The sequence below is a fragment of the Lepidochelys olivacea genome, assembly GCF_965140295.1.
Source record: "Lepidochelys olivacea isolate rLepOli2 genome assembly, chromosome: 12".
NCBI classification, from domain to species: Eukaryota; Metazoa; Chordata; order Testudines; family Cheloniidae; genus Lepidochelys; species Lepidochelys olivacea.
In genome coordinates, this window is record NC_140422.1 from 32,212,220 (window position 1) to 32,234,736 (window position 22,517).

At 42.5% G+C, this 22,517-nt stretch overlaps 1 protein-coding gene across 7 annotated transcripts in view; it reads right to left on the bottom strand.

Moving 5' to 3' along the window:
* The window catches only part of CMC2 (C-X9-C motif containing 2), a 48,215-nt gene that overhangs the window by 18,933 nt on the left and 6,765 nt on the right, over positions 1-22,517 (bottom strand). For 4 of the 7 annotated variants that reach the window (XM_084644918.1, XM_084644919.1, XM_084644921.1 and 1 more), the window contains one exon: positions 2,907-3,043. In XM_084644918.1, coding sequence (XP_084501044.1) covers positions 2,907-2,987 — 81 coding nt within the window. In that variant the 5' untranslated portion in view covers positions 2,988-3,043. Of the gene's footprint in view, positions 1-2,906; positions 3,044-5,179; positions 5,247-22,517 lie in introns of all 7 variants that reach the window. The other 3 variants (XM_084644916.1, XM_084644915.1, XM_084644917.1) reach the window with 1 other exon arrangement.

The following is a 22,517-nucleotide window of genomic DNA, read 5'->3' on the forward strand; positions in this document are numbered from 1 at the left end:
ACAAATTAAATGAAGTTGGGGAAAACGGCTGTCTTTAACAGTAATTATCTGTTCCTACATACAGTATAAAGGCAAAACTTGTATGGAAATTAATGAAGTGTGCCCTTTAGTACTGGAAGTTATCCTCTAAAGGGCTGCTAGAGAAATTGGGCTGACTATCTAGATTGTGAATGAAAACTAATCTCTTGTGTTTAGTGAGCTAAATTAGGGAAGGTGTGGGTCACACTACTTAATAAGTAGTTTGGGATGATACTGCCCACAGAATTGTTCAAGTTCCCATGAGGACAGAGTTAGAGCTATGACAGTGTCAAAGAGTTTACTACACAATCCCCACTCATTGTTTGGTTGAGTGCACATTTAGGCACCAATAGAAAGTTTTCAGCACATGTAAATTTCAGATTATCTCTATTTTAAAAGGCAGATTGAAGCAATAATCCAAAAAAGGATAAGTTACCAATTTTTGTAGTTTAAGAATGTATTGTTGCCACAACATTATTTACAGAGGCTCTACAGTCCATCAACCTACATCCAAAGGATAAGATTCTGATCTCTTATTCATGGTGAGTAATACCTTTATGATATGAGCAGTCCCATTGAACGCAAAGCAGCTATTTGTGGAGTAAAATACCCTGAATAAGGCTATTAATCAGAATCTGGCCCAAAAAACTTGAGTCAGACCTCTGTGTCATCACAAAGGAGGCCATTCCTTAGTTTATTTTCATAGTGGAGCGATATTACAGTCTTATCTGTCCTCATTTTGGTGCAATTACAACCTGTTCAAATAATGTACAATGTATTAATCTGAAAAATATTCCTGTCCATTTTGCTTAATCTTTGTGTGATTTATTTACAAATAAACCAAGATACACCACCAAACAGGAGAATGATTGCACAAACTTATAAAAAAAATCCCTACATACATTATATCCCAAAGTACACTATAACAACATTGTTTGCATTGGACAGTATGTATTATTACTACAGACAAGGCCAAACAGCCTGCCTGGAGTAGCTGTTGTCCCCTCACTTAACCTCTGACAGCAAGGAAGGAAGAAATTCACATATGGATGGGTCCAGATCTCACCAGCTTTCCTAGCTCTAACTCATTTTCAGGAGGAGATCACACTTTTTTATTAGGTTTAATTAAAATATGTATTTATAAATTAAAAGTTTGAAGTACTGGCGCCTTTTATTGTGAACTAGTGTCTTACTATTTTGAAACATGAGAATGAAATTAAATGAGCAGAGTTTTTAAAGTAACCACAAATTATACAGGGTATGCACAGCTGAAATAGAGGAACCAGAAGTTCTTTCTATATTTTAACTTTCAGTACTATTGTAATGATTTCACATAATTTACGGCATCTGACAGACATATGAAGCCAAAAGAATGTCAGCGGAAGAGTCCCACACTCATGTATTGCCAATCTATCATGAATTAAAACTATTCCACTAATATTTCATATTGAAGGACTTCAAGACCCAATAGGATTGTCACATAAATGCTCAGACCTTTCATTCTCAATTACAGTTCTACTGACACCACTTTGCAGAAGTGGCCCTTGACTATTTAAATACGAATGGATATTTATCAGTTCTTAAATGGGAGTGCCTATTATGCCTCTTCACATCTTAAAGCAAGTGCTGACATGATGCAAATATATTAATTTTTGTCCGGCAGAACATGTCATGTTCTCCCACTCTGCTAGTAAAAAACACTTAAAACTAAGTCCATACTTAAGATATTTTGTTGTGATTTATACATCACAGCCATTTTAAAAAACTGGTTAAATGATCAAATTGAAAATCAGATTTCTCCAAATATTTTGCATGTACGAGAAATATAAGTAACATCTAGGAACTACAACTAAAACTAGTTAGCTTTCCATATTTGATTAATTGCTTAGTCAATTTCACCATTTCCCTTCAGTGTTCTTTCAGAGTAGGCTAAGGTTCTGATCAGCCTTAAATTTGATCCCAATACCTTCTATGTTACTAGTCCATTTCAAGTTTATGCAGTTTTGAATGTAACATTTTTATTTCTGAAGCTATTTAAAAACTCTAGTAGAAACATTAGAGGAAAGGAGATGAATGCATTTAGTAGTTTCAATAAATTCTAAAGCAACAGATTCCATGCAAAGATTCAAATGTGATGATTGAACAACCTGAGATGAAGATATTTCATTCTATGTGTAATAGGGCAAGCCACTGTTTTGCTCATTAAGATTCAATATTTAAATTTATTCTTTGTCTCAGTGAAAACAATTGAAATTAAATGGACTTTTTGTGTCTTGATATAGAAATATTTCTGCATGCAACACTGATTTAGAAAATAATTTAGCAATGATATAGCATACAGCAGATACATTATTTAGTTTTTGAATATAGAGGATGATCCTTCTACATTTAAGATTTACTGCACAGCCAATGAAAATGTAAAGTTTTTTTTCCAAGTGGGTGATCTCAAGTTTCTACTTGCTTGAAAAAATGAAGGATCTCTGAGCCACTTCACAGAAATGTGTTTGATTATATATTTAGATGGTGCTGATTGATCCATATTAAAATATAGAAGTCTAACAGCAGATCTCATTGAAATCCCAGCAACTGTTTAAATTTTCAACTCTCCACATAGCGGGTGTCAGGCACCTGTGCAGAGTCAGGCACTCTGCATTTTCTTATCACTGTCAATAGACTTAGAGCACCTACTTTCAAACAGACTGAACCATCTGCCTTCTGGATGGCCAGAATACAGTAAATTTAGTGCATGTGTGACAGATGGGAGGAAGAACAGCTCATGGTTGTTCTGCCTGAAGGGGAGATGTCACTTTCTGATGAAATAATATTCTCGCCAATATACTGACGCCCAATTCCCACACACAACTTGTTTAACTTTTCAAAACTCTTACCTCCTTGTGACACTCTTTGAGCAGACTGATAACTACGTTACATTCTTCACTGTGCAGGTGAGGAGACAAGTCTGGATGCATCTTGAGTTAAGGGTAGCTTGTGCAGTTCATGGACTACAGTTTGAAAAGTGTGCCACCTGCAAATATTAACATATGAAAGTTCATCTTAAAGTCTAACACATCTCCACTTAGGAAGTCCTTGCAATTCTCTAATAGAAATAAATTCATTTTAATCAAAACCAGAACATAGTGATAGCCTAATTTGTTTATTTAGGTTATAATTTGATTTAACAAAGTAGGTAGTTAAAAATGAAAATGCAGCATATGCCTCTGCCTTTCTGTTATTCATTTATGGACTGCCTACATGATTAAAGTTAAGCACACACTTAAGAGCTTTGTGGGATCAGGGCCCTCTGTGTGTTTCATAGCATTTGAGAGTTGTTGAAGACAAAAGAATCTTTCTCCTTGCTGCTTTCTGTTTCTCCTCCATTTTCTAGCTTCTTTAGAAGATGGTAAAAACTAAAACTATGGTCTGTTTTCACTACACGTCCACTACCCATGTGGGTATAGGGCAGTATACATATCACCTGGTATTCTGGTATTTCTGTAGTACTTCAAATCACTGGCTTTTTTACTTGTCCCTAGGTATCTGAGTTAAAATGCAAAATTGAATTAACTGATCTTGACTGACTGGAGACGGTGGTAGAGAAAAGGGTCAAATTTTGGAAGCATGTCCCTGTACTTCACTCAGAATTTTGGTTATGAAACACCCACTGCTTTAACAGGAATCAGAAAATTAAGCCTTATGCAATACTTTTAAAATGTATCCCAAGGGGTTAACAAACCCACAAACGCAGAAAAATTAAGGCTGAACAGTCATCCTTAATAACTATTGTATCTGCAAGTTTTGCAGTGCATATGGTATTTCAGATAATAGCGTCCTTCAGAAAGCAACATCATCTTTGTCTTGATCCTGCAGAGAAGTCCATAATTCTGTTTCGATTACACTGGGTCCAGTCCTACATTGTGCTGAGCACCTTCAACTCCAATGAAATCACCGGATGTTAACCAAGTAAAAATACTATCCCTTTAGAGATCTTAGAGGAAGAGAGTGGTAGGATATGTTGAGATGCGGGGGGGAAAATCACTGCATAATACTAGAGAAGGGCACACAGCAAGATTGGGGGGGAGGGCACATAAATGGGAGAAGAAAAGACAAAGAAACCGAAGAAGATGTAGAGAATACAATGCGAGGAAAGAGAAAAAGCCAGTTATGGTGGTATCAACACAGCACCTTTTAATCATTTCACAGATAGACTTATCTATTTTAGTCAAAGATTTAGAAGTATCTGAAGAAAGATTAGTGAGCAAAACCACACACATCCCGAAGCGTGCCAGCATATCAAAATAGAAATGAGCTTTATCCTTTGGTGGACACAGACACATTCTAATTTTGTTTAGCAACTGCAGTACTTGGTGATTAAGAAAAAAAAAAAATCACATCCTAAAAATAAAATACTGTGTATACAATTTAAAATTTCTTGTTAATTATAAAATAGTTAAAGAAATCTGATTAAGGCCACTTTAGGTTTTGTTTAAAGTGCTGTAACAAAATCTAATATTAAAACAAATGCTCAGTGATTAATTTTAATTTAATGAACAGTTTTGGGAAGGATTTTAGATATTACCCCAAACTGCTTGCAATCCAAATGAACAGTGTCATGCTAACAAAAATAAAAAAAGTAACAATAAGCTTTTTTGTCTAGAGTTAGAGTGAAAACTAAATAGCAAAATGATTAACACAAGTTATATTTGTAAGATTTTCAGCTCTAACCATTCCCGTTGACACAGCTACTGCCTCTCACAGAGGTGCATTAACTATGCCAATGGGAGAAGCTCTCCTGTCAGCGTAGCAGGGTCTTCTCTAAAGCGCTACAGTAGCCCAGCGTTTTAAGTGTAGACCTGTCCTAATAAAAGGGTTGCTCTAAAATATTTATCAAATCTTTTTAGCTAAAAGTGTCTTCTGTATTAGTTACTAAAATTACAAAGAGAGTTAATATATTACATTTTACTACAAGTTATGTTTATAACTTGGCACTTAACAGTGCTTTTTTTCTTCAAAGTGCTTGACAAACATTACTTACATCAAAAAGCCTCAATTTTTAGAGGCTAAAGTTTGCACCAAGTAGTAAATATCACGATCATATTTGCTACATAAATGTGTATAATAGGAAAAAGGATAAGACTTCTAGAGAGGTTACATGAAAGGATACTAGCTCCACTCCAAGACATGTAATCGTCTGAGTTCATCTTTGACAAATCCCCAAAACAACAAGGAAACTAAAAATAGAAACATATAGTGAATTAGCAGGTAGCAGGTGTCATTAAAGTGGTAACTAAGGGCTTGTCTACATCACGCAGCTTTTAGCAACAAGGCTGTGTCGACATAGCCTTGTCGCTAAAAATCAGCATGTGTAAACGCTCTTTGTCGGCACTTTTCCCGACAAAATACTACCAGCCCGGCAAGCAGCGTTAGCTTTGTCAGTAGGAGAGCGCTCCTGCTGAAAAAGCTGCATTCACACTGCCACTTGCATCAGCAAAACTTTTGTCTTTCGGGGGGGGGAGGGGGGGCTTTTTTAAGTACCCGTGAAAGACAAAAGTTTTGTCGACAACTTCGCAGTGTAGACATACCCTAAGCCTCATTATCAATTACCGTATTTGGCACAACACACTTTGATTAAAGGTGATCTAAATAGTTGACATCCGGAATTCAAATACATAATCCATTGACTGAAGTTCTCTATTTAAAAAAATATTCCGTTGCTTATTAGAATGATCTGGCCTGTAGAATGCTACAAGGAAATACAAATTAGATCATCCCCTTTCTAGAAAGAGGCTTTCATGTCACTTCACACCTTAAGTAATGAATGTTCAGATAACTGCTGTTCCTACTGCACGCTATTCAACAGCCAGAAATTTGGCGAAGCACATGAACTAAACTAAAGTCTACACTACAAATGTCCTCCTGCATACTTACATCAATTGGGGATGTGAAGAGGTTTTGATCCCTGACATAGCTGTGCTGGCAGAAGCCCCTAAAGTAGACACAGTTAAACTGGCTAAACAATACTTGTACTGGTATAGCTTGTTTTGTTTGGGGATGACAATATAAACTACACCAGTGAAAGTGCAGCTTTGCAAATATAATTGTGTCTACACTAGGAGGGCTTTGCTGTATAGCATATCAGTATAGCTCAGGGGTTCTCAAACTGGTGGTCATGAGGTTATTACATGGGGGGGGGGTCACGAGCTGTCAGCCTCCACCCTAAACCCCACTTTGCCTCCAACATTTAAAATGGTTTTAAATATATAAACAAGTGTTTTTAATTTATAAAGGGGGGGGTCACACTCAAAGGCTTGCTATATGAAAGGGGTCACCAGTACAATAGTTTGAGAACCACTGGACTACACCAGTGAACTGCTCCATGAAGAGACATGGTCCAACACTGAAGATAAATAATCTGTTATGAGAGGGGCCCTCTGTGACCCTAAGAGCATCCCAATGCCACAGGAAAAGGGGCTTCTTGGTATGTAGCAATGTGTCTCAACTGGCCTGCTTACCTTTGTGTGCACCCCACACACTGTTGTCATGATATTTATTTAGAAGGTGTCTTGTATCAAAAACTAGTAACTCACTAGTAACTAGAATATATTCAAACTAGTAACTCACTGATCATTAATATTCTTGCATGGTGTATGTAGGGTTGACATGTAAAAAGCTATGCAGATGTGCTGGAAAATATGTCCCTCAAATATATTTGGCAGTGTTGTTTTCCAGGCTTGACTGCAGTCTCCAATGTAAATTAAGGTATGACCTCAGAAAATGAAAAGCACAGTCACATGCAATGTAAAAAAAAGCCATCAGGCAAGCAAGTGGGGGAAGATGACCACTTAGTCTCAATGGGGGTGAGTGCTACCATGAGAGGGGGCTGAGCACAGCAGAGAAATGCTTTTGGGAACAATTCTGGGTTACAAGTGTTAGTGAGATCCCCCTGCAAAGAGTAATTGAGCCGTGGAAGCCAGAGTGAGACTTTCTTGCTTGTATGGTGGCTGTTGGTGACATGACTGTGAGCCACAGCTGCATAGCATTTAAGGCACCCAGAGTTGCAAGACTGAACGCCTTACTGGCCTGGGTGAATCCCAAAGCATCACACCTTCCACATCAGGGTTAGATTTGCCGAGTAAATGCCTGACCCTGCAATCAGTTCTTCAAAGAACTCCATGTAGGAATAAACATATATACAAGAGTAACTGCTGACAACAGTTGGGATTGAAGGGAATATTGCAAGCTATCAGGGCTAGTCTACACTGGCAATGCTAAAGCGCTGCAGCGCTTTTAACGTGGCTTGTGCAGTCATGGCAGAGTGCTGGGAGAAAGCTCTGGTCACTGGCACTTTACAGTGCTGAAACTTGCTGCGCTGAGGGGGGTGTTTTTTCACACCACTGAGCGAGAAAGTTGCAGTGCTGTAAATTGCCAGTGTAGACAAGCCCTCACTGTAGTTAGAATAGCTACTTCTGAGTTACCTCAGAGCTTTGGCATCTGACGCTGTTACTAACCTTCCCTTCACAAGCAATTACTCAGAACAAAAACTAGTTAACTTCTCTTTAATGCAAGAGGCTGTGCTTAACTAAGGGCATGGCTACACTTGCGAGTTAGAGCGCATTAAAGCAGCCCCATGTGCTCTAACTCATGACGCATCCACACTGGCAAGGCACGTAGAGCGCTCTAACTCTGCGGCTAGAGCGCTCCTGGTAATCCACCTTGGCAAGTGGAATAATGTTTGATGACCCCCGCTGGAGCACTGCGGTGCCAGTGTGGACGCCCTGGTCTGATTGGCCTCCAGAAGTCTCCCACAATGCCTGTTCTAGCCACTCTGCTCATCACTTTGAACTCTACTGCCCTGCCCTCAGCATGACCAACCGTCAGACCTGCCCTTTAAATTCCCTGGGAATTTTGAAAATCCCCTTCCTGTTTGCTCAGCCAAGCATGGAGTTCTCTCAGCGCATCTTTCCAGGTGACCATGCCTCCACGCGCCAGACGATTCCCAGTATGGAGCAATGGCGAGGTGTTGGACCTCATCAGTGTTTGGTGGGAGGAAGCTGTCCAGTCCCAGCTGTGCTCCAGCCGTAGGAATTACGACACCTTTGGGCAGATACGAAGGGACATGATGGAAACGGGCCATGACCAGGAAGCACTGCAGTGCAGGGTTAAAGTGAAGGAGCTGTGGAATGCCTATCGCAAAGCCCGCGAGGCAAACTGCCGCTCCGGTGGTGCCCCCGAAACCTGCCGTTTCTACAAAGAGAGGGATGCGATACTTGGGGGACAACCCCACCTCCACTCCAAGGACCACCATGGACACTTCAGAGCCCAGTTCAACAAGGCAGGAGGAGGAGGAGGAAAGCAGGAGCGAGGGTGCTGAGGAGGAGGAAGACACCCTGGAATCCCTAGATGCATGCAGCCAGAAGGAAGGTAGCCAGTCGCGGTGGCCGGTGCTTGGGGAAGGACAAACACCAGAGGAGGTTCCTGGTAAGTGGGTTTTATTTTGGGAAGGAAGTTGGGGTTCGAGATGAGGAGGGTTAGGGCTGTATGCAGGCCTAGATGCGGAATAGGGCGTTGATGTGCTCTCTCACATCATGGTAATCGGCCTCAGTGATCTCCTCAAAGGTCTCATCCAGAACTTGGGCAATGCGCTTGTGCAGGTTTCTTGGGAGAGCCACTGTGGTCCTTGTCCCAGTCAGGCTAACATGTCCATGCCACTGTGCCATGAGGGGTGGGGGGACCATTGCTGCACACAGGCAAGCTGTATATGGGCCAGGGTGGAAACCGCATTGTAGTAGAAGACTACCCAGGTCAGCAGCGAAATATCTTCCAGGACAAACTCCTGTGGAAAATGTGGGGAAAGTGTTCAGTATAGGGGCCCTCTGCAGCTGTTGGCTCTCCCCAACCTAGAGGACAGTACGGCCATGAAACAATCAGTCCCCCTGGACCCTGTGCTTACTCACCATTTTGGGGCCCCCGTGGATTATGTGCACTAGCATTGGGACGGGCAAATTATGCTATTGGGTAAACTGTGCTTGCCCTTAAGTAGAGGGGAATCATTGCTCTGACTGGTGTGAACAATGATGCCTCTGTTAAGTATTGCATTTTGCCTTTACAGATGCAACCTTAAGATCTCAGCCATCCATGTTATCACCGGCCGAAAGACTCCAAAGAATAAGGAAGAGATCAAGTAGAAGCAAAGGAGACATGCTGCATAAAGTAATGCAGCAGTCCCTTAATGAGAATGTAAAAGCGCAGGAGTGGAGGGAGTTCGAAAGGAGGATCCACCAGCAGAATAAAGAGTGCTGCCGGAGCTCTGTGCTTTTGTGCCAGCAAAGCATGGATCGACTAATAAGCATCATGGAGCGCCACACGGACTCGATCCAGACGCTCATAGCCATGCAGGTGGAGCTCTACCGTGCCTGCCCGCTCCACCCCTCCCCCCGTATCCATAGTCCCCAAACTCTTTCCCTTGTGCCCCCTTGTCACATCCAACCCACTTTCCCCAACATCAGGGTTCTTACCACCACCCAGCTGCCTCCAACACCCGTAGCTTCACCACCCAGCCCTGAAAACTACGACCCTTATCCACTGCACTCAACCCCCATCACCAAGCATTAAAGCCACGCTGAAGTGCAGCACTCATTGCACAGCACTCCAGACAGGAAGGCTGAGTATGATAACAGGACATACGCAAATTTGTGATTGTACCGTTTCCCACCCCACCCCCTTGCCCTTTCTGTTTCCCAAGCATTTGTGTTTCTTTTCAATAAATGTATTTTCTTTTCAATAAATGGATTTTTTGGCTTTGAAAACATTCTTTATTACTGCATAAAGTAAAAGATACCTTAGGCCAGGAAAACAACAGGCACTGCAAGTCAGCGTAGCAAACACAGATTCCTACTAACATTGGAACCACTGTACTTCACTCCCATGCAGGGCACCAAACATTACTGGTGGCTTTCAGCCTCAAATTGCTCCCTCAAGGCATCCCTAATCTTTGAAGCCCCGCGCTGGGCCCCCTCCAATAGCCCTGCTCTCTGGCTGTTCATATTCAGCTTCCAGGTGTTGAACCTCCAAGTTCCACGCCTGAGTGAATCTTTCACCCTTCCCTTCACAAATGTTATGGAGGGTACAGCACGCGGATATAACCGCGGGGATGCTGTCATCTGCGAGGTCCAGCTTCCCATACAGAGAGCGCCAGCGGCCCTTTAAATGGTGAGCTCATCACAGAGCCATGAAAGTGGCTTTTCTCATCCAAAAGTTCTGCAGCCACTGCTCGTCATCCCAGACTTCCATGACGATGTGATCCCACCACTCAGTGCTTGTTTCCTGAGCACAAAAGCAGAGTTCCATGGTGGTGAGCATGTCCGTGAATACCACAAGCAATTTTGTGTCATATGTATTACTCGAGTTGATATCATCATCAGAGTCCTCACTGTCAGTTTGGATCTTAAGGAGTAACTCGACTGCCAAAATGTGAAGTGATGGCGAGACTCGTCAGCATATTCTTCAGCAGTTCAGGCTCCATTCCCGCAAACCGAAAGCAAAGACAGAGCGCACAGTAGAAAAAACGTTGAAAGATGGCAATGCGGACGGAAGCACAGGGATTGCTGGGACGCGAACCGATGCATCACGTATTGTTGGGACAGGACCCAGTATGCCCCCGCACTCCCCACCCCCTTCTCATAAGCCACAGAGCCAGAATAGGAAGAGGGCCTCCGTGGGATAGCTGTCCATAATGCACCACTCCCAATGTTGCTGCCGCAAATGTGGCCACGCAAGTGCACTTGAAGCTGTCAGTGTGGACAGATTGCAGCGCTTTCCCTTCTGCACTCTCCAAAGGCTGGTTTAGCTCAAAGCGCTCTACATCTGCAAGTGTAGCCATGCCCTAAGGAGGCAACTTCACTGGGACATCTCCCAGAGAAACAGTACTGCCTAATGAAATAAATAGCAATGACTTCTGCCAGAAGCAAAAACTCCACTTAATGAGGATCCATTCAACCAACCAGTGGCAAGGAGTTAATACCTGGTGAATCACCCTATAATAGAAATCCTAAAATCCAGTCCCTATTAGAAATTGTCTTAAAAATACAGGGACAAAAGGTCAAAAGTCATTTTTCAACATCTCCATCCTTAGCTATGTCACTACCATTACCTTTGATTAAAACTGAAAGGATCTTCAAATATCAAATACTATTAATCATTTATGTTTTGGTTTTTTTGGTACTTCACTACCTTGGACAATGAAAACAGAATGGTCAGTTTCACTGTAAATTACTCACATTACAATAGCTTAGCACTGCCACATTTGGGGCACAAACAACTCATTTTTATGTTTAAAGCCAACCCCTTCCCTCACTATAAAACAAAATATTTTAATTGAAATTCTCTTCATTCAAGTTTTTGAAATTTTCTTTTTGAAAGCCACACAGAAAAGCTGAATTTTGGGTCCAAAAGTATCTAGCAGTGTCCCTTTAAGGAGGAAGGAAAGAGTCAGTATTTTATACAAGCTGGTATTTTATTTAATTTTTAGTTGTCATTTTAAGAAATAATCTCTCCTCTCACTGAGGCTACTTAGGTCACTTAGATCTTGTTTAAACTAAGCTTTCCCCCTCAAGGAATGGCAGAGAATTCTATGACTTTTCAGCCCCAATAGGTATCATGAGTGAGAATGCTAGTGTAAACCACGCTCTAGGCAACCACTACTGTTCTAACCACTTTATCATCAAAGCTGACATTTTAAGCATCATTAGAGGACAGTTAGACCTTCAGGTTAAACAACAGTGCTTATAATGATGATATTCAGCTAAAGTCCTGTCTGCACTAGAGCTCCCACTATTTCTACCAAATGTGCAACTGAACGGGTGATGGGAAGTTTGGGGCCAGAAAGATTAGAACCTCTCAATCAAGCCAATATGCTGCCCAGCAGGGACTCTAAGCCAGTGCTTCTCAAGCTATCTGATGTGGGGGACCAGCAATTTTTTTTCCCAATGTGTGCGCAGACCGGCAGCCGATGGCTCGCGGACCAGACCACCACTTTGAGTAGTACTGCTCTAAGCCTTAAGGGCATGTCTACACAGCAAAGAAAAATCCCTGGCTGGCCCATGCCAGCTGACTCGGCTCCAGGGCTCAGGATGCAGCGCTGTTTCACTGCTGTGCAAACTTCCAAGCTTGAGCTGGAACCTGGGCTTCCCACCCTGCAGGGTCCTAGAGCCCAGAATTTTACACAGCAATAAAACAGCCCCACAGCCCAAGCCCAGCACAGGCCAGCCAGGGGTGTCTAGTTTCTGTGTAGACATACCCTAATAGTCTATAATGCTCACAAAAGAAATTTACATAAATCCAAGCAACATAGAAGCCTCTTAATTTTCCAGCCTCTGAAATAGTCTCCCTGTTGCCACAATGAGAAAAAAAAACAGTTACCTACCTTTCTTAACTGTTGTTCTTCTAGATGTGTTGCTCATGTCCATTCCGTGTTAGATGTGCACACACTGCGTGTACCACTGTTAGAAATTTTTCCCCTAGTGGTATCCATAGGGTTGGCTCTGGCGCGCTCTGGAGTGCCATGCTCATGAGCCAGTATACAAGGCACCGCCAGCCCTCTCAGTTCCTTCTTGCTGTCAGCTCCAATGGCGGGTAGGAGGGTGGATCATGGAATGAACATGAGCAACATAACTCGAAGAACAACCGTTACAAAAGGTAGCTAATCATTTTTTCCTCTTTGAGCACTTGCTCATGTCGATTCCACATTACGTAACTCACAAGCAGTATCCCAGGAGGTGGGCTCGGAGTTCACTGTCTTGCAGCCTGCAGCACAGCTCTACCGAAGCTTGAGTCTTTCTGCACCTGCGGGGTAATGGCATAATGGGACGCAAATGGACACGGCGCACACACCCCAAACACGGAATCAACATGAGCAAGCACTTGAAGAATATTTACATTATTTGAAGTGTTTTAAACACTCCTCCACATTAATATAATTGCTGTGGTATTTTCTTTCAAGCCCCTCCTCCACATTACTGTGTGGAAGTCTAATACTACACTATACCCCTAATGCAGCAAAATTTGAACTGCACAAATTGCTAAATGTTCCTGTCAGCAAATTAACAAGTGATCCTAAAACTGCAGATGACAGACCCAATATCTGCATCCAACTAAGGCCAGGTCTACACTATAAACTTACAATGGTATAACTACAGCATAATGGTATCAAAAATCCACACTCCTGAGTGTCATAGTTCTACCAACCTAACCCCTTGTGTAGACAACTGAGTTGACAGGATGGCTTCTCCCATTGACACAGCTACCGCCTCTCGCGGAAGTGGAGTACCTACACCAAAGAGAGAAGTCCTCCCATCGGCATAGGTATCGTCTTCATTGAAGCGCTGCACCAGTGCTGCTGTTCCACTGCAGCCTTTACACATAGACATGCCATAAGTGATTCAAGTAAGAACTCTGCCATGCCACTACCAATTTTTGGTTGCACACCATAGTAAGTCAGTGTTTCTAATTTGTAGAGCCCTGCGCAGATATATATAAAGTGGATATTTGTGGATTTGCAGGACTCTACTAATTTGTCCATGGATTTTCCTCATAGCATTGGCTAACATTTTTGAGAGCTCTTCAGTGATTTTGTATTAGTATAATAGGTGTAAGACTGACTGGTGGTGTGTGCCAGTGATTTGATAATCAGCTTGCAGTCTCAATCAGTCTTCTGCCAGAGGTGTCATCTTGATCAGCTCTCTCGGGTCTTGTCTACACTACAAAGTTTTGTCAGGAGGTATACACACTACAAAACTATTTTTGGTGGCAAAACTCTGCTGGTTTGCCAACAAAATAAAACCACCTCAATGAGAGGCATAAAGCCTTTTGCAGCAAAGTTAAAGCGACAAAGCATCAGTGTAGACACTGTTTGTTTTGTTGACAGAACTGGCTTCCACCAGCATCCCACAATGCTGTGACCGCTCTGCTCACTGTTTTGATCTCTGCTGCCCTGCAGGAATGCACCCCTCCCCTTTCAAAGCTCTGGGAAGCATCTGACAGCTGAGCATGCTGCTCCCTTTGGGAAACAAAGAACAAATCATTGGAATGCTCCTGTTCTGTCCTGCACTAGGAACACAGCGGCAGGCAGACTGCTGCTGTGGAGGGGGGAGGGACTGCTGTGCTGCTTTGACATTCCTCAGCACGGAGAGCTCACAACAGAGCTGCTCAGGATACTGCTCCCAGCAGCTTCAGGGAGGGAATCACAGAATCATAGGCAGGCAGGCTGACAGAGTGGGCTGCTTCGGGAGAGACTGCTGTGCCGAGCAGGGGGCTGATGTGGGGGGTGGGGAGGATGTCCCAGGATAGATCGGTCTTCCTGCTGTCTCCCCTGCCCCAGACACACCACTTTCCTCTCTACCCCATCCCCCACTTCAGCTGAAAAAGCAGCTGATAATCTACTAGGATGCCCCTGGAACCATGGGATTGAGAAACCTGCATCATGTGACACTGTCCCTGCCCCATGAGGCATTGCAAACCCTTCCCAAAGCACCCTGCAGCCAGTTGCATAGTGGGATAGCTACCACAGTGCACTGGTCTCTATGTCGATGTAAGAGCTGCTAGTGTGGACAGGCTCTGCCGACACACAGAGCTAGTGTGGACATGCAACAGCAGTTTTAATGAAAGCACTTTTATTAAAGCGGCATAACTTTTGCCAACAAAACTTTGTAGTGTAAACAAGGCCTCAGAAATAGAAAGCACTGACTAAGCCCTGGTCTACACTGGGGGGGGATGGGTGGGAGGAGGTGGCTTCCAACCTAAGATACGCAACTTCAGCTACGTGAATAGGTGAAGTCGGCATATCTTAGGTTGACTTAGCTGGCTGTGAGGATGGTGGCGAGTCGACCGCTGCCACTCCCCCGTCGACGCCGCTTCCGCCTCTCACAAGCTGGAGTTCCAGAGTCAATGGGGAGCACATTTGGGGATCGATGTCTCATGTCTAGACGAGACGCGATAAATGGATCACTACCCACCGATCCAGCAGGTAGTGAAGACCTGCCCTAACAATCCAATGAAGGTTTCAGAGTAACAGCCGTGTTAGTCTGTATTCGCAAAAAGAAAAGGAGGACTTGTGGCACCTTAGAGACTAACCAATTTATTAGAGCATAAGCTTTCGTGAGCTACAGCTCACTTCCTCAGATGCATATCGTGGAAACTGCAGCAGGCTTTATATATACACACAGAATATGAAACAATACCTATTCCCACCCCACTGTCCTGCTGGTAATAGCTTATCTAAAGTGATCATCAGGTGGGCCATTTCCAGCACAAATCCAGGTTTTCTCACCCTCCACCCCCCCACACAAATTCACTCTCCTGCTGGTGATAGCCCATCCAAAGTGACAACTCTTTACACAATGTGCATGACAATCAAGCTGGGCTATTTCCTGCACAAATCCAGGTTTTCTCACATCCCCCCCACCCCCATACACACACAAACTCACTCTCCTGCTGGTAATAGCTCATCCAAACTGACCACTCTTCAAGTTAAAATCCAAGTTAAACCAGAACATCGGGGGGGGGGGGGGGGTAGGAAAAAACAAGAGGAAACAGGCTACCTTGCATAATGACTTAGCCACTCCAAGTCTCTATTTAAGCCTAAATTAATAGTATCCAATTTGCAAATGAATTCCAATTCAGCAGTTTCTCGCTGGAGTCTGGATTTGAAGTTTTTTTGTTTTAAGATAGCGACCTTCATGTCTGTGATCGCGTGACCAGAGAGATTGAAGTGTTCTCCGACTGGTTTATGAATGTTATAATTCTTGACATCTGATTTGTGTCCATTTATTCTTTTACGTAGAGACTGTCCAGTTTGACCAATGTACATGGCAGAGGGGCATTGCTAGCACATGATGGCATATATCACATTGGTGGATGTGCAGGTGAACGAGCCTCTGATAGTGTGGCTGATGTTATTAGGCCCTGTGATGGTGTCCCCTGAATAGATATGTGGGCACAATTGGCAACGGGCTTTGTTGCAAGGATAAGTTCCTGGGTTAGTGGTTCTGTTGTGTGGTATGTGGTTGTTGGTGAGTATTTGCTTCAGGTTGCGGGGCTGTAGGCAAGGACTGGCCTGTCTCCCAAGATTTGTGAGAGTGTGAGAATCCAATGAAGGAAACAGAAGAACAGAAGGGAGGGAAGGGAAGCATGACAATAAAAAGGTCATTCCCATTCTCCATTTAGAATGGATTAGTGGCGTAATTCCTATAAAGAAACTATTTTCATATGAAGTGAGAAAAGGCCCTAAAAGCATAAACAGATGTCTGTTCAAGGCTACATTTCCCCAATTAAGTCTTCTAGTGCCCAGATCTTATTCACGAGTTGTTCCACTGACTTCACCTAGGATTTACAGAATACATAATCATTCAGCTTTGTAACATTAGTGCTCTGAATTCTCTCTTATCAGATAATGTTCAGTCATTAACTTACCAAATAAAGTTGTGTTCAGCCAAAGTAAAAAAACTGTTAATCATTCCTGAAAAACATTTAGATACCCCTGACGCAATGAACTCTTTAAATGGGAGAAGACTAACCAGATACCCTCATTGTAACATATTTCATGATAGGCCACAACACGAGTATGCTTGCAGTTCATCATTAAATTCTTCAAAGCTCAGTCAGCCATCTCAAATTGCATTGTTGCTTATGTGTACCAAGTTAACATATTCATAATATGGGTAAAATAAGCCACCTAAAATGATGGATGGAAGACTTAATTAGCATCTGTTAAATGTTTTGAGATCTTTGAATGACTGGTGCTTTAAATGCTAAGTATTATGTAGGTTCACGAGTAAGCCTATGAGAGAGAGGGGAGCTGATGATCTCAAGGTGGATGTGACAGACCTACATGTAAGAAAATGCACAATGACTTGTGGTCAGGAACACTATTTGACAGGAGAAGTTTCAAGAGCAGCAAAGGAAGCATTGGGGGAAGGTTGCTAGTTTCATTGCAAAAACCCTAAAAAGTTATTCTAAGATAGTAACTAGCTTGTCAGTGGTGAATAAATCAATGTAGACAGAATTTTAACACAGATGAAAACTTACTAAGATATTAAGAACAGAGTGATGCTGAAAGATTTTTTGGCAATAAATGTCTGGAAAGAACTTTTTTTATATGTATAAATTCCTCTGAGAGATCTATTACCAGAAATGCTGGATAAAGAATATCAAGGGAAACAAGCAATTGCTCTGAAAGAAATATTAGCAGTAAAGCACAAGGATAATATTAGAAAAGTAGAGCAATTGCTCTGGGAGAAAAATGGGCTTTAAAATGCCAGGCAAACACCATTAAGATCTGAAGTGATTATTTGGATAGAGGTTAAAAGATGAAGTCTGTGCATTTATTTAGAGACGCTAGTATATTTCATCATGGGGCAGCACTAACTAGTGAGACAGGACACAAATTGGTAAGCTCCTAGGATTTCTCTTTAAGAATATTGCCTGAAATGTGTTAATTTTCCATATTTCTCTCTCCATATTTGGCAACCACTATACAGATAATAGTTATGTAATGAGTTTGGTGCAGAATGCCAAAGGAGCTAAAGGTAAACACTGACAGGTCAGTTTCCTCCCAACCTTCTGAACAAGCTTTTAATGGAACAGACTAAATTAAAAATGACCATGCAGGTATCAGTGCTTTTTACTGTATGCTCACTTGGATAAGATGAGGGAGATGGGAAAAGAAGATAGGTCATATTTGGGAATCTCAAAGCTAAGGTAGGTACTCTGAGAAACGATCATCCTTGATGGATGACTATATTTTCTGGCCTCAAAGATACAGCCCACGCTCCAAAAACCTGAATCACTCTTAAGGTCTATAATTTTCTTTGCCATAATTTAGCACTGCTGGGTATTATTTGCTCTAAGTAAATTGCCCCTACGTGGGCCCACCAGAGGGAACCAAGTGGAAGGATGTAATCTGCTTTATGGAGATTTGGGTATCTAAACTATTAAATTTTAACACTACACACTATCAAATATGTCCAGGAAGTACTCAAAATCCCAATGAGAAGCAAACGGGGAGAGGGGGGTGGTAAAATAAGGACACCTTTGTTTCAGTTAAGAGACAGGACTGACAGTGCAAGAGATCCATCTGATTTATTGGTTGGACATCTTCCTAGAACAACATGAGCCTGGCTACATAAGACAATGTGTCCAAAATACACTATTTAAAAACAAAAAAAAAATCTAATACAAAATCATGGTCCTATATTCCGACAAATTCAGTATCATGTGAATGGAACTCCTTTTTTTTAGGATGCTGGATCTGCAGAAAAGCTCCTGAATAGAATAATGAAAAAAGCCACGGCAAAAAAGACTAATCAGAAGCTGTAGTCTCAGGAGGATAATGACTGCTTCAAAAAATACACAGCGATTCAAGTTTAATTTTAAACTAGACAGGAAACTACTAGAAACAGACTATTTACAGAGAAAGACTGTGAGATGTAGTAATTTTTAAAAATTATTTGTACTGTAGTAGCACCGAGGAATCCCAGACAAGGGTCTGGGCGCCATTGTGCTAGACACAAAGACACACCCTGTCTTCAATGGCTTTCAAATCCTGGAGTCAAGAGGACAGGACAGGTGAACTAAAGAGAAACAGGGTGCGAATGAGTAGGAGATAACAAAATTAACAACTTAGAAAACTAGAAAAGGAGTACTTGTGGCACCTTAGAGTACTCTTTTTGCAAATACAGACTAACACGGCTGTTACTCTGAAACCTGTCATTAGAATACTAGAACTTTCAGTTCGCCACTTGCCCAACCAATGGGAGACAGTAGTGATTTGCAGGCATCATGGCAGAGGTAGACTTTAAGTAAGGGTTTAGAAAAAGGTGATAGCTTAATGAGTTTTGAATGGGAGTTCTTCCCATGCAATAGAGAGCTGTAGGGGAGAAAGACAGGTGGACAATCAAAGATGCCATTGCTGGTGTGGAAGTATAACATTGTATAAGTATAGCGTTGTATAAGGGGACATGCTGGATACATTGTATATGACAGGGCATGCCAAAACATGTTACAAAGTATCTGAGGGAGCACATGCAGGGACAGTTAGCTTTTGAATGGAGAAGCAATTAGGATAGAGCCAGCAGGTCTAAGAAGCAGGCATCAGAATGGAAGGTGTGAAGGGCAATTAGTTAAGTTAACTGGAAGTTGTTAAAGGAGATTGTTAAGGGTGGCAGGTAATTGAAGATACGTGACTGATCTCAGGGATCTCGAAGGGTGGTGACTAAAATCTTTTTTCTTCTTTTGTCTGTAACTTCTCTGTAACTTGTTCTCCAAAAACTGTATAAATTAAGAGACACAAGCCCCACTCGGGGGGCTCACTTCTAAATGTATTAGCAGAGCAGCTTTGCTAATAAAACAGAGTGGTCTGATAAATTGTGAGTCTGAGTCAAACTTTGACACTGGCAAAGCAAAAATGGAGGCTGATTACTAATTTATTAAGCTATCTGGTAGATAGGGCCGGGGTAAATGGTGAAGGCCCTTAAATGCAAAGACAAAGAGCTATTCTTTGATGCAATGGAGAGAGGGCCATGGATAGAACAACCAGTTAGGAATATGATCCTACCAGTATTTTGAATGGAGTTCAATGAAGCCGGTGTTAAGGCCAGCTGTACAGAGAGAAGATGCCAAATCTTTTAAAAAATGTTGTATCGATACAAGTAGCAAGACATAGTCACACTAAATTGTTCCCTTCTTGGAAGTTTCCAAACAAGATAGCAATCTTTACTTTAATTAAGAGCAAGAAGCTATTTGAAACTTGATTCAAAACACAGTGCTTGGACAGTAAGCATAGCTTATAAACAGTTCTAACAGGGAGTTTCTTATTCTTCAATGGATTATATTTTAATTCTTGTCAAATTACAATGGCATGAGTGTCAGTGCTTTTGCCTTTTTTCAAGCTGTAAATTGTTAGGATTTGGAATTAAATTATGAGGTAGTAATACTGAAAAAGCAGGTGATCTGAGATTATAAAAATTAAAGAAACCTATGTGTAACTGAACATATCCTAGAGTAATTAATCAGAGATAGAGAAAGATGCAAAAAATCTATTCAGGTTCCTATAAAGCACCCATCACCGGAGTGTTTGAGAACCTCAGAGCTTAATACACTAGGGCCTTTTCTCAGGAAAAATAGAATTCCATTAGAAAATGTATTTACTAGGGTGTAGCACGGTGCCACTCCCCTTCCAGTCTGGGTACGCCACCATGCCTTAGTTTCCCCTCCTCCTGGGCTCTAGAAATATTCATATCCCAACCACGGGTCATTCATTTAACATTCTTCCCCTTCTCAACGTTTGCTTTATTAAGCCACAACAAGAAAACAGTTTACTTGACTCACCTACAGCTTAATCAGTTCCTACCCTGGTCATCTGGGTTTCACAAGTCAGTCCATTTACCTTGCCCAGACACCCCACAGTCCTTCCAGCCCTATCGGCAAGGTTTCCCTAGACACTGGAGAACATGCCAACAGTGACTCCTTCCTCTCTTATGTCTTCCAGCAACTTACATCTTATATGAAGCGAGAAAGGAAACTTTCCTTTTCTCTAAACTGTTTCCATCCCCTCCCAAACGCCTTTGCAATCACTCCAAACAGCTGTGTCCCTTTTTAGACAGTGCTTCCTTGCTAGCCGAGAGGAGATCTATATATTCTGTCACAAGAGAATAACCATGACCAGCTAAACATCTATATATTGTCACCCCAACCATGACCAGCTAAACATTTTTAAATAAGACTTGTCCCTGTCATCACTAGGTACTAAAGATATGTGTAACATCATATTAGTTGAAATTGGTTAGTTAACATTTTCTAACGATATATTTTCACAGTATAGACTTGGTCTCAGAGTATAAAGATGCCACAGCAAAGAGTATGCAATAAGGGCAAGATAGTCCAATTGCAATTCTGTTGTGGAAGAGCTTTCACCTATCACAGCTCTCCATCTACCATAGCCAGAAAGAATGTCTATTTTGTTTTTTCTGGGCCTGCTGTGCTGCTATATGCAATATTGACAGTATACCTACACTATCCCCCTCTGATGTCCATTTATAGCATCCATACCACACAACCTATGGTGGACATTAGTCAATATTAACTGAAGAGCAGGAGAAAGACTGGATGGCTAAGCGAACTACTAAGATACAAGAGAATCTTTCATCTGAAGGTCACAGGATCAAATATAGTAGCAGCCAAAAGTCATTAACATATGGCATCTCTTCAGTTCCCCCACAAAGAAGTTAACAATTGAAGCATACTGACTAGACAGTGTGGGGAAGCTGCTGCTGATGCCTATGCTGTACCTGTTCTGCTGATAATTTCATATATTCAGTTCTCTCAATTTGGCACCCCTAATGAGCATAAAAGTTTATTTTAAAATAATTGCAGAGGGACAGGAGAAGTCCACCCTCTAATAAGATTTATCTTCTCACACAAAAAAAACACACTGAGTTGAAAGTGAAACACCAATAGAGAAGTTTATCAACAGCAGCACTACAATACTCACTCCAAGCAATTTCTCACCACTCCATGGCTGTTGGAATCTGATTTGTTCCGAGTTAATGATCATCAGTCAGTATGGGTAACTAGAGTCACAATAGAATCATAGGACTGGGAGGGACCTCAAGAGGTCATCTAATCCAGCTCCCTGAACTCATGGCAGGGCGAAGTATTATCTAGACCCGGGGTCGGCAACCTTTCAGAAGTGGTGTGCCGAGTCTTCATTTATTCACTTTATTTTAAGGTTTCGCATGCCAGTCATACATTTTAACGTTTTTTAGAAGGTCTCTCTCTGTAAGTCTATATATTATATAACTAAACTATTGTTGTATGTAAAGTAAACAAGGTTTTCAAAATGTTTAAGGAGCTTCATTTAAAATTAAAATGCTGATCTTACGCTGCCGACCCGCTCAGCCCGCTGCCAGCCTGGGGTTCCATTCACCTAGGCCGGCAGCAGGCTGAGCGGGACCTGCGGCCGGGACCCCGGCTGGCAAGGGGCTGGCAGCCAGAACCCCAGACCAGCAGGGGGTTGAGCGGCTCAGCCCGCTTCCAGTCTGGGGTTCCATCCGCACCAGGGACCTGGCTGCCAGCCCCTTTCAGCTCGCTGCCAGGTCTGGGATCCCAGCCTTGCCCACATAGAGTCAGTACCTACCTTCTCCCTGGTTCTAGCCCATTCTCTTCCTCTCTCTCTGCATGAGCTAAGGGTGGGAGTGCACTGAGCACAGGGCTGGGGGTGAAGAAGCAGGCTGAGGGTTGGGGTGTAGGGTCTGGCCAGGAGCTAGAATGAGGGAGGGTAGCTCAGGGTTGGGGCAGGAGGTTTGGGTGTGGAGTACTTACCTGGGCAGCTCCCATTTGGTGTGAGGGGTGCAGGTGGGAATGGGGCGGGGGTGCAGGAGCTCCCGTTTGGTGCTCAGGGTGGGGGTGGGAATGTGGGGGGTGCAAGAGTCAGGGCATGGGCTGTGGGGGGT